This window comes from Hemitrygon akajei, chromosome 6 (assembly GCF_048418815.1).
Source record: "Hemitrygon akajei chromosome 6, sHemAka1.3, whole genome shotgun sequence".
Taxonomy (NCBI): Eukaryota; Metazoa; Chordata; class Chondrichthyes; order Myliobatiformes; family Dasyatidae; genus Hemitrygon; species Hemitrygon akajei.
The window spans coordinates 93,484,711-93,497,720 of NC_133129.1; the positions used below are offsets into that span (position 1 = coordinate 93,484,711).

The 13,010-nt window shown below is 45.1% G+C and overlaps 1 protein-coding gene across 1 annotated transcript; it reads left to right on the top strand.

The window, feature by feature from the left end:
- The first annotated feature begins 1,141 nt into the window (after positions 1 to 1,141).
- rnaseka (ribonuclease, RNase K a) lies at positions 1,142 to 9,436 on the top strand. Its single transcript, XM_073048891.1, has 3 exons — positions 1,142 to 1,299; positions 6,805 to 6,884; positions 7,679 to 9,436. The coding sequence occupies exons 1-3, from the start codon at positions 1,222 to 1,224 to the stop codon at positions 7,818 to 7,820; spliced, it is 300 nt and encodes a 99-aa protein (XP_072904992.1). The 5' UTR covers positions 1,142 to 1,221; the 3' UTR covers positions 7,821 to 9,436.
- The last annotated feature ends 3,574 nt before the right edge of the window (positions 9,437 to 13,010 follow it).

Genomic DNA, 13,010 nt, shown 5'->3' on the forward strand with positions numbered 1-13,010 from the left:
TTGAGAGGGAAATGGATCAGCAGTGATCAAATGGCAGGCCAGACCTGATGGGTCAAATTGCCTAATTTGGCTCTAATGTCTTATTGGTCTAGAATACAAACATAATTGACATGAATTTCAAATAATATAAACTATATATAACATTAATGGATAAATAAACCCAACTAGTAAACATTCTAGTGCAAGTTGAAAGAGAAAAGATATATAGTCAGAGATAGTGAATCTGCTGGTTTAAGAAGCATATGGCAGTGGGGTTGAGATTGTTGAGGCGTCTTGAAATGTGGATCTCCAGACTCATCCCTTGAGAATTAAAAAATAATAGAAAGAAGAAAACACTTAAAACACAATTTACAAAGACAGGTGGGTAAAAGGGCTCGAAGGATCACTGGGGACCCGAGTCACTCCAACCGCAAACCGTTCCAGTTGCTGCCATCCGGGAAACGGTACCACAGCTTAAAAGCCAGGACCAACAGGCTCGGGGACAGCTTCTTCCACCAGGCCATCAGACTGATTAACTCATACTGACACAACTGTATTTCTATGTTATTTTGAATATCCTGTTGTACATACTATTTGCTATAAATCACTCAGTTAGACTGAGATGTAACGTAAAGATTTTTACTCCTCACGTACATGAAGGATGTAAGTAATAAAATCAATTCAATCGAAATGTCACCAAAGTCACATCTCAACAATTAAACACTGAGCGTCAGTCCAAAGTGCTGATAGGTTGGTCTAGAGATAATACGTTTTTAAATCTTAATTTTGATTATTTTAATTAGCAAAATAAATACTATCAATTCCCAAAATACATCACGCATTAACGAAAATAACACATATTACTTTATAAACCCTTCACTCTGCGCTGACCCTTTAAGAATCACGTGATAGTCAGGTGATGCTACATTGGGACTGTTCCACTATAGCACATGTAGGAGGGGAGTAAAAGTTGAATGCTGGGAGATAAAGTACTCTTATTTGTTTACAAGTGATATCTTGTTGACCTATGCAGATTATATTAATATATAATATATGTTTATACGGGGTTTCTGAACTATTTCTAGGGGGAATGTCTCTATTTTCGATTGCTGGGAACCTCTCTTTCTCTGCCTCACCCCTTACTCTCAGTCATTGTACCCAGGGTTGATCCATTTCCCAATCAGCGGGAGTGAATTACATTCCGCACCAGGAAGAAGGCGAAGCGGCTGACGGCGCTGGGAGATGGCGTCTCTCTTGTGCTGTGGACCCAAGCTGGCGGCCTGCGGCATTGTCCTCAGCATCTGGGGAGTCATCATGCTGGTAAGTCACCTTGCCTTCAGGTACCAAGGGCAGACGCTGACACCCCGGAACCCTACCCAAGCCGGTGTCAGGCTGTTCCGTGACCCGGCCGCTCTGGTGGAACGAGTTAACGTTTCGGTTGGAAGGATTTTCCGCTATACACACTGATTCCTCAAACACCGTTCGGGTTGACCTCTCCCTCTCTTCACCCCTGTTGAGTGCGTACACCATTTCTAGTTTTTTTTTTTCACGAGTAATCTCCTCTCTGGAGGCTGATAGGGAATCCTGCAGATGTTATATTGAAGATGGGTTATCTCTGTGTCTTCCAAGCCCCCAATTGACACGAAAATAGGCTGCTTCTTTAACGCATCTGTTCTTGTACTGAGAAAGGAAATGCCGGATTGAGAACTTCCCCTCGCGTTTCACAAGCGAGGGATTGGAGAGGAGCTATGCAAATTGAATGGGGAAGTTGCAAGGGGTATGGGAATGGCAAGCACACGTAAAATGCTGGAGGAACTCAGCAGGCCACACAGCATATATGAAGAGGAATAGACAGTCCTTTACGGTGTCCACCTATCACCTCTCAGCTTCTCACTTCATACCTACCTTCCACCTCAGCTGGCTCACTTGTCACCTGCCAGCTTATACTCCGTGCTCTCGTCCCCTCCCCCACCAACCTTATTTTGGCTTCTTCCCCCTTCCTTTCCAGTCCTGATGGAGGGTCTCGGCTCGAAAATTTGACTGTTTATTCCCCTCAGTGGATGCTGCCTCACCTGCCGAGTTCCTCCAGCAATTTGTGTGCATTGCTGTGGATTTCCAACATCTGCAGATTCTCTTGTGTGTATGGGACCAGCTAACCTGAGAATCTTGGTTGGCATGAACCAGTTAGAGTGAAGGGCTTGTTTCTCTGAAGTTGGTTTCTAAATGTTTTCATTTGACTTGTTCTACAGTACTGTGCAAACGTCTTGCGCACATATTTATAGCTAGTACTTTTGCACAGCACTGTGTTTGTGGAGTGGAGAGCGAGTTTGTAAATCTGGTAGGAGCGAAGGGTGGTGAGAGTGGAGCCCTGCAGGAGGGGTGTGGGACAGTTGGCAGCGATGGTGCTCTGGAGCTGGGGTGGCATGGGTCCAGACACATCCAGCCCTGAGACACCAGACAAGGTAACCTGGTTCCAAACAATTGGTTTATTGATCATTAGGAAGTCTATCTGGAGCTTCCCACTCTCTCCCCCCCCAACAATGATTCTCCTGTCCCTGCCGCCTTCCAACTCGTAGTCCACAATACAGACCCATAACAGAATGGTTTATCAGCCCTTCTGGCATGAAGTTTTTTTGTGTGGCAGTAGTGGAGTGCAATACATAAAATTACTACAGTTCTGTGCAAAGTCTTAGGCATCCTAGCTATATATATGTTTTTAAGACTTTTGCACATATTGTATATTGGTAGCAAGCTGTTACACTCTGTATTTCACTTCGGGTTACTGTCAAGGCAGTTGTGTAATACCCATTCCTAACTGCCCCTACAGGAGTGAGCTGTCTCTTTGAACAGCTACCATGGGCCAATACCATTAAGCGAAGGGGGCTGGTGTCTGTGGACCCCAGGTTGGGACTCCCTGGCTTTCCAATAAGTGAACCTGACCAAATACTTTTAAATGTTGATGCACCTTCCCCAATAACCACCTCTGTCAGCTTGGACTACCCTCTGGCCTGTAATTAAATCTCTCCCCTCTCAGCTTAAACCCTATTCCTTCTCGTCCCTGATTTCCCCAACCCCAGAAGATGGACTATGCACATTAACCCTCTCTATGACTCTCATTTGATGTGGAATAAAGCCCAGGAGATCAGGATCAGACTGCTCTGTGCCGGAGTTTTGTGTTTACGCTCCACAAACCATCTCAGTCAAAACCAGTGTGCTCAGGACTGGGTGTCTCTAGCAAATTCCACTTTTACAGATCTTTAGTTTTGCAGAGCCTTTTTTTAAAAACCTGGTTATCAGTGGGTGCAGTGACTGGGTGAAGCATGCATCCTTTGTAGAGCAGAGTTCCAAATTAACTTAAAACGCCATGAAAAGATTAACTTGTTGCAGCACAGTGCATTATAGACATGACAAACGCAAATTGTGAACAAATCAGGCTGTTTGGCCCACAATGTTGTGCCAACCTTTCGGATTTGGATTCAGATTTGGGTTTCTTTAATAACAGGATGCTTTCAGTATACAACCTGAAATTCATACTCTTCACAAATATCCACGAAACAAGAGACCCCATAGAATCTACTTCAAGATCAATCCAGCCTTGCGCCGAAGACGAAAGCCCTAGCTCACTCAACCTTGCCTTATAAAACACTCTAATCTAGGTAGCATCCTGGTAAATCTCTTCTGCACCCTCTCTATAAAGCTTCCACATTCTTCCAATGAGAACAAAGTGTGATCTAACCAGGGTTTTATAGAGGCGCAACATTACCTCATGGCTCTGAACTCATTCCCCTGACTATTGAAGGCGATGTGAATTTTTAACCATTCCATCAACTTGCATGGTAACTTTGAGGGTTCAAAGGACTTGGACCTCAAGATCCCTCTGTTCCTCCATGCTGCTCAGAATCCTGCCGTTAACTCTGTCTTCCATTTCAACCTTCCAAAGTGCATTGCTCCACACTTTTCTACATTGAACTCCATCTGCTTCTCAACCCAGCTCTGCATCCTGTCAATGCCCTTTTGTAACTTAAAACAATCTTCCTCGCTACCCACAACTCCACCAACCTTCAAGTCATCTCCAAACGTGTATACATTTCCATTTCAAAGTCAATTATAAAAATCACAAAGAGCAAGGGTCCCAGGACAGATCCTTGTGGTCGTCGACCTTGAAGCAAAATTACCAACCTCTATTTTCTGTGGGCAAGCCAATTATGAATCCACACAGCCAATTATGAATCCACACAGCCAGGTTTCCCTGCATCCCATTCCATGCCCATGGAATGAGCCTACCATGGAGAACCTTCTCAAAAGCCTTGCTAAATTCCATGTGTAGCACATCCACTGCTCTATGCTCTTCAATTTGTTTTGTCACTTTCTTGAAGAAGACAATCAGGCTTGTGAGGCATGACTTACCTCTCCAAACCCATGTTGACTGTTTCTAATCAGGCAATGCTGCTTCAAGTGCTCAAGAATCTCTAAGAATCCCCTCCAATAGTTTGCCCACTGGTGATAGAACGTTACAGCATAGGACAGGCCCTTTGGCCCAGAGTGTTGTGTCAAACCAGCTAAAAAGCAAATCAACCCTCCCTCTGTAAAATCTTCTACCTAGACAATGTCTATATCCCCCATCTTCCTCACATTTGTGTGCCTATCTAAACGTCTCTTAGAAGCCTCTACCATCATACCATGCATCCACCACTCTCTGAGTTAAAACTTCCCTCCTATCCCCTTTGAACCTACCCCCTCTCACCTTCAATGCATGCCCTCCGGTATTAAACATTTCTCCTGTGGGAAACAGATATTCCTTGTCCACTCTATCGATGCCTCTCATAATCTTATAAACCTCTATCAGATCTCCCCTCAGCCTCCGCTGCTCCAGAGAAAACAACCCAACTGGTGAACTGAGTTGTACGCAATACCCCAGATGTGGCTGAACCAGAGCTTTGTAAAGTTGCAATGTAGCCTCTTGACTTTTGAACTAATAAAAGCAACGATTCCATAAGCACCCTGAACCATTTTATCAGCCTGTGTAAGGCTCACTGGTCTGTAATACCCAGGATTATCCCAATTGCCTTTCTTGAACAAAGGATAATATTTGCCACTCTCCAATTTTCTGATGCTACACCTGTGGCCACTGAGAATTCAAAGATCATGGCTAAAGGTGGCCTTGAGGCCTCTGTGGAATTCATTGGTTTGCCAAACTTTTATCTAATGATTCACAATCATGGTGTATATTTCAAAGTTCAAAGTACATTTATTCAAAATCAGGTTTAATATCACTGATATATGTCGTGAAATTTGTTAACTTTACGGCGGCAGTACAATGAAATGATAAATATATTAAAAGAACTGAGTTACATTAAGTCCATGTCTATTAAATAGTTAAGTTAAAATACAAACATAGTGCAAAAAAAACCAGAAATAAAAATTAGTGAGGCAGTGTTCATGGGTTCAATGTCCATTCAGAAATTGGATGGCAGAGGGGAAGAAGCTGTTCCTGAATCACTTGAGTGTGTGCTTTCAGTCTCCCGTAGCTCCTTTCTGACTGTAACAATGAGAAGAGGGCATGACCTGGGTGATGGGGTCCTTAATGATGGACGCCGTCTTTTTGAGGCATCACTCCTTGAAGATGTCTTGGATACTACAGAAGCTTGTACCCATGATGGTGCTGACTAATTTATGACATTATCAAAGTATGTATAAATTGTACAACATTGAGATTTATCTGCTTACTGGCAGCCACAAAGCAAGAAACCTGAAAGAACCGAATTTAAAAACAGGCCAACAGACCGATGAGCAGAGAGGGAATAAAACACAAATCATGCTAACAATAAAGCAAGCAACAACATTCAGAAGGAAAGTGAGTACATAAAACCTGAAGCCCTGTGTAGGCCCACGGTCTCGGTCCCAGTTCATCACATAGTGGGCCAAATCACCATGAAGCTCACAACACTACGCACAGAGTAGGGCACAGCCTCAGTGCCAAGGAGATTGAGTAAACATCTTGGTGCAAAACCAGCCCCGAAGCTCGCCTTTGGACCTGACACCCTGCCTTTTCAGTCCATCTGGTCCGGCTTTTAAATTGTCCAAACAAGGGTCGTCCCCTGTACTCAGACCCAGGCCCTGCTGCAATGATACACTCTGGGCATAGGCCTGAGTTCTGGCCTGTACTTGACCTCTTCCAATTGGCCCGGTGCTTAGATGGATCAAACCTCGCTCCTGGTGTAGGTGGATGGGTTCATCACAGTTAATCACGGGAATTTAAATTCTTCATTGAGCTTCACTGGATCTGAGTTGTCGTCTCTGAATGGATTGTACATTGTAGATTAATAGAAGATGCAACTCAAAAATAGGCCCTTCAGCCCATTTGGGTCTGTGTTAGCCATCATCTGCCCATTTGTAATAATTGCACATTAGTTGTATTTTATTCTTCCTAAATTCCCATCAATACCCCGAGATTCCTCCCTCCTCACCCACGCATTAGGGGGCAATTTACAGCGGCCAATTAACCCCCCTCCGCCGCACATTGTTGGGAACCAGAGCACCCGGGAGAAATTCACGTGGTCCCAGAGAGAGCATGCAAACTCCGTGGCACAGAATCTCAGTGGGGAATGGTCCCCCACACTTAATGGAGGTCAGGATCGAACCTGGGTCTCTGGGACCATGGCTGCACTAGCCATGGGTGTACGGTCCATCACTTAACCAGAGTGCCGTTGACTCTGATGAAAGCGATCTCTCAGAAATCCCCGACAATATGGCCAAGCCAAGTTGCCTCTGACTGCCTGGATTTGGTGGTTGCTATGGTAACATGGTTTTTTTGTCCCATTCCAGGCCTTACTGGGTGTTTTCTTCAATATCCATTCGGCGGTGCTGATCGAAGACGTTCCGTTCACCGAGGAGGACTTTGCGGAGTAAGTTTACATTTGGTGGTGCAGGGGTTGGGGTGCCGCAGGGCAGGGGCATGTGGGGAGGTGGTGGGGGCAAGGGGGGAGGTGTAGACATGGTAGGATGCTACTTCTACAGTGCCATCAATCAGGGTTCAGTCCTACTGAGCTACTGGCTGCCTGTAAGGAGTTTGTACGTTCTTCCCATGATTGCATGGGTTTCCTCCGGGTGCTCCAGTTTCCTCCCACAGTCCAAAGATATACCGGTTAGTAGGTTAAATGACCACATGGGTGTAATTGGGCCGTGTGGGCTCGTTGGCCCAGAAGGGCCTGTTACTGTGCTGTGTCTCCAAATCTAGATCTGGTTAGCCCGTGAACTAGCACAAGAGCACGGTAGAGGGTTGGAGGGATCTCGTGGTTGAGTAAAGCCCGCTGCCTTTTCTGTTGTTGGTGGGTTCAATTAGGGTGTTGATTAAGGTGGCGAGAAAGACTTTACTGAGGCCATGGAGGGTTCAGGAACTGGAGCTTGTGGGGCCTGAAAGTTGGTGGGGGGGGGGGGGTGGCGAGAAAGGGGGAGCTGAGTCCAGGAGGTTGGGAAGGAGGATAGAGTTGACATTGTGGCAGGAGAGGGAGTTGAGGCACTGTGGAGCGTTGATGGAAGGGAGGCATCCGGGCTGTTGCGGGGCGCGAGGGAGGGATACACTGAGCAGTACTGCAATAAGGCTGGAGACTGGCTGAGGGTTATACAGTGGGAGGGTGAGTAGCTGATCAATACTGGACCCTTAGCCCTTCAACCACTGCCTCTCTCGCCTCTCCCACAGGAACTCCCCGGCTCGCATCTACCGGCTCTACGAACAGGTCAGCTACAACTGCTTCATCGCTGCTGCCATTTACATCGTGCTGGGGGGCTTCTCCTTCTGCCAGATCCGCATGAACAAACGCAAGGAGTACATGGTTCGCTAAAACAGTCCCGTCTCCTTGACCCACTTCCCAACTGGGTGACCCACCACGCCCTCCCCTTTAAATGACCTGCTGTTACCATTTATTTAATCTTGTATTTTTGAAATCTTGCTGCTTTAATATAAATAAATTTGTTAGTGATATTTCACTAGCTGGGGAGGGGGTGGGAGGGTGGAGATGGCTTAAATGTGATCGACCTTGTCTCGTTTTCTTGTGGAATGGAGAATTATTGGGAAGGTGGGGGGGAGGAGAGTTCTCTCTGCTCTTCTCAAGTGTGGATAGTGGGGAATTCTCCTTGGGAAGTTTGCACTTGACTGTCGGGGAGTCACTGGTTGTTGTCTACCATTCATCCCCCATCTTGCTCTTGGGTCTAATCCCTCCCAGGAATGGGTCACTTTTATTTGGGATTGCCTGGGGTCAGGGGAAGACGAGGTGAAACAATAAAGTTGTGCCCTTGCCATTTTCTGACCTTGTTTCCATGGAGATTGTTTAATAGATTCCTGCTTTCTCCCCCTCCCCCGGGTCCAAATTCCACTCCTTTAGACAATGTGGAAGCCTTGGACCATAAAGAGCGTGTTTGTCTTTAACTTTTGAAACTTTTGAATTTTTAATTTATTTGAATGAAAAGCGGGCAACGCACAAAAATGCTGGAGGAACTCAACAGATCATGCAGCATCTATGGAGTGGAATAAACAGGATATTCTGGGAAAGACCCTTCATCAGGACTGGGAAGGAAGGGGGAAAGAAGCCTTCCCTCCTTTCCTTTTGGCTTCTTCCCCTTCCGTTCCTTGATTTGAAACGTCAGCCCTTTATTCCTCTCCATAGATGCTGCCTGGCCTGTTGAGTTCCTCCAGCATTTTGTGTGTGCTATTCTGCAGAGTCTCTTGTGGTTTAGAAATAATTGATGTACAATTTTAAATACTAAGACACCACCCATTTTGTAAATCTGATTCTGGGGTGCCCTCTAAGATTTTTTTTCTTCTCGATCTGTTTGATCCTCATTCCATTGTGACTAATTCTTCAGCCATACACATCTCCAAATGTCTAGCTTTAGATCCTGGTCAGTTTATCTGTGTCAATGTCGTGTTTCTGGTTTAGCCTTGACGTTGATGGTGTGTATGGGGAGATGAGCACCATTTTTGCACCAGCGTCAGTGATCCATTATTTGGGGGAAGAAAACACAAAAGAATTACAATAAAATGATTGTCATTCAGCCCAGTGTGGGTTAATTGATTTATCGTTGTCACATGTACTGAGATAGAACGAAAAGCTTGTCTTGTGTACTGTTTGTACAGATCAGTTCACTTGCAGTGTATTGAGCTGGGACAAAAGGTAAAACAAAAACAAAGCAGAATAAAGTGGAAAAGCTACCAAAAAGGTGTACTGCTGGTGAATGATAAAGTGCAAGATTATAATGAGGTAGATTGGGGTGAAGAATTCATCTCATCAGACAAGACATTTTGAGGTTTGATGTTCTTGTAGTTTGTTTGTACACGGGGGTTGATGTTTTTCTTTGAGCGGCTCCCATGGTTTTCTTCATTTCGTGGCTGTCTGGAGAAGAGGAATCTCAGTTGTATACTGCGTACGTACTTTAATAATAAATGTACCTTGAACCTTGAGGACATCTGTTCAAGAGTCTGATTACGGAAGCTGCCCTTGAGCCTGGTGTACCTGTTTTTGAGCTTGTGTCTTCCAGGTGGGGGAGGGGTGAAGGAGGGAATGTCTGGGGTGGGGTGATTATGTTGGCTGCTTTGCTGAAGCAGTGAAAAGTGTGATGGGTTGAGCTGTGTCCAGCAATCTCTGTAGTTTCTTTCGGTCAAGTGCAGAGCAGATTCCAGACCATGGTTTCTCCACAGTAGTTCAGGTGTGCCGGGTGATGTTTGAAAATACGTACTCTCAGTACAACAAATGCGACCCATCTTCTCCACATCTCTACATTCCAGTTCTGGCTGTGAGGTCGTAGTCATACAATGTACAAACAGGTCCTTCAGCCCATTTAGTCTGGGCCTAACTTAGTCCCATTGACTCAGACCCAAATTTCTCCTAATCATTGAAACCGAGCCTGCATTCACCACTTCCACTGGTAGCTCGTTCCACGCTCTCACCATTCTGTGAAGAAGTTCCCCTTCATGTTTAACCTTTCCCATTTAACCTATTAAATCTAGTTCCAGTCTCACCCACTCTCAGTGGGGGGGGGGGGGGGGGGGGAGGGGGAGCGTGCTTGCATTTACCCTATCTATACCCCTCCTAATTTTCTATACATCTATCAAATCTCCCCTCTTTCTCTTCTCTGGGGGCCCACCCTTCCAGGAAATCCCCCACTGTATCCATCGTGACCCCGTGCTCCCTCTCCAAGGGCACCCGGACATGAACGTATCTCCGGAAGGCAGTCGGCAGAGCCCTCGACTTGCTGGCCAGGCCCAGGAGCAACCCCTTCCATACTGGGTGCCCATATACCAAGAGCACGGGGCTGAAGTGTAGCCAAAACCCGAGGAGCAGCCCCCTTCAGCTATCGAATAAGGGCTGCAACCCCTCACACTCCATGTAAATGTGGTACACTGACTCCACCCGGTCACAGACTGGACAAGTGGATGGGGTGTCAATGAACAGACTTAAAACCTGTTGCATGGTACTGCCCTATCCAACATCTTCCACCCAGGTCCCCAGTGTACAGGGGAAGGGCCCCTACGTAAAGGGATTTCCACTGGGGATGGGTGCTGTCTTGTTTTCTCTCTGTGATCATCTCTGCATGAACAGAATGGCACAGGAATAGGCCCTTCGGCCCATTACATCTCTGCTGACCATAATATAACTAATCTCATCTGCCTGCGTGGGGCCTGTATCCCTCCATTTGCTGCCTGTTCATGTGTCTTAAGTGCCTCTTACACATTGCTATCATGCAGCATTTGCTTCGACAATCTCGATGGGAATCACAATCCTCTCTGTGTATCATCGTTATCACTGTGTGCTGTGTTGTATGACACGCGTGATCATTGTCTTTCCATCCCCACTATGGTACTTCGGCAAATTTTCCTACAGAACTGGTTTGCCATCGCCGCCTTCTGGGTAGTCTCTTCACAAGATGAGTGACCCCAGCCATTATCAATACTCTTCGGAGGTTGTCTCCCTGGTGTCAGTTGTCGCATAACCAGGACTTGTGATGAGCATCAGTTGCTCATATGACCATCCTCCACCTGCTCCCATGGCTTCACGTGACCCTGATTTTTGGGGTGGGGAGCTAAGCAGGTGCTACACCTTGCCCGAGGGTGACCCGCAGGCTTGCAGAGGGAAGGAGGCCTTAGACCTCCTTTGACAGAGATGTATCTCCATCTGCCACCCATTCTCTCTGTAGGTAGAAAAATAAACCCATCTCCTTTGAACTTTTCCCTCTTTCACCTTAAACCTTTGCCCTCTAGTATTTGACATTTCCAATTTTGGGGGATGGGGAGAGCTTATCTACCCTTTGTCACTTTTAAGGACTCTGCAACTCATGTTCTCAGTATTATTTATATTTTATTTGCACAATTTTGATTCTTTTACACATTGGTTGTTTGCCAGTCTTTGTTTATGTATAGTTTTTCTTAAATTCTATTCTATTTATTCATTTTCATGTAAATGCCTGCAAGAAAATGTATCCCAAAGATATAGTAACATATATATACTTTAATAAATTTCCATCAAAGTTCAAAGTAAATTTATTACCAAAGTCCATATGTCACCATATACAACCCTGAGATTAATTTTCTTATGAGCATACTCAGTACATCTATAGAATAATAACTATAACAGTATCAATGAAAAGCTGTTCAAGTAGAATGTACAAGGCAACACTGTGCAAATGCAAAAAGATGAAACAATAGTGTAAATAAAGAAGCAATAAATATTGAGAGCATGAGATGAAGAGTCCTTGAATATAGGAACATTTCAAAGAACTTTGAATTTTGACCCTGACCATATACCTCATAATTTCTCTATCAGGTGTCCCTCATGTCTGAATGTCCGACATTCCAGAGAAAACAAACCGAGTTTCTTCAACTTCTTAGAACTCATACCCTCCAATGTAAGCTGCATCCTGTTGAGCCTCTTCTGCACCTCTTTCCTGTAATGAGTGTGACTAGAACTGCACATGATACTCCCAAATGTGGCCTAATTGAGGTTTTATACAATAGCAATATAACTTCCCAACTTTAAAAGTCAGCACCTAACATGTCTTGAGCCTTTTTTCAGATTCAGGTTGCACTGGACTTGAAGGCTAGTGGTCTCAAGTTTGAATCTGGCAGGCTCCATGTATACTTTCCATCCATGCTGGGTTGAGCATCAAGCTAGCAACTCAACCTTGTTTTTGAAAAAAACCAGACACAATGCTAAAGAAAAGGCAAGATTGCCACCTAATGTGCCACAAGGCGCAGAAATGAACAACATGATTTTAGATTCAGATTTAACGATCAAAGTGATTTTTGACTGTGGAATGGTTGATGGTGCCAGACAGGGTGGTTTGAGTATCTCAGAAACTTCTGTTCTCTTGGATTTTCATGCTCAACTGTATCTAGAGTTTAGAGAATAGTGCGAAAAACAAAACAAAAAAAATCCAGTGTGCAGCATTTCTGTGGGTGAAAATGCCTTGTTAATGAGAGAGGTCAGTGGAGAATGGCCAGTTTGGTTCAAGCTGACTGGGAGGGGACAGTAACTCAAATAACCACGTGTTACAACAGTGGTGTGCAGAAGAGAATCTCTGAACCCACAACACATCGAACCTTGAAGTGGATGGGCTACAACAGCAGAAAACCATGAACGTGCACACAGTGGCTGCCTAACATACAAAACGTACCTAATAAAGTGGCCATTTGGTGTATACTTGTAGAGTCATTACAGCCTTGCACTGATTCTTTATCCTGTGTTTATCCAGTTCTTTACCGTCTTTTTGAATAACGTTTTCTCAGTCACAACAGCACACTCCCGTTTTGCTTTACAGAACTAATTCCCCTCTCTCTTCAGTTCCCAATTAACTGGAGCTTGCTATAGCCTTTCAAAGTGCAGAGTCATCGACAGTAAAAGATTTAAAGCTATGCACAACCAGGACTAGGTAAAGATGGTCTTGAAGGTCACAATAATCTGGTGAAGGCATGGTTCTCGAGTATCAACAACATCCTCGGCCTAACGTGTTTATCAGGAGGAAGGCATGCCACTGGCGCT

Coding starts and splice junctions, on each gene's coding strand:
- rnaseka (XM_073048891.1), top strand. CDS start 1,222: ATGGCGTCTCTCTTGTGCTGTGGACCCAAGCTGGCGGCCTGCGGCATT. Junction 1,300..6,804: donor TCTGGGGAGTCATCATGCTG/GTAAGTCACCTT, acceptor GTCCCATTCCAG/GCCTTACTGGGTGTTTTCTT. Junction 6,885..7,678: donor ACCGAGGAGGACTTTGCGGA/GTAAGTTTACAT, acceptor CCTCTCCCACAG/GAACTCCCCGGCTCGCATCT.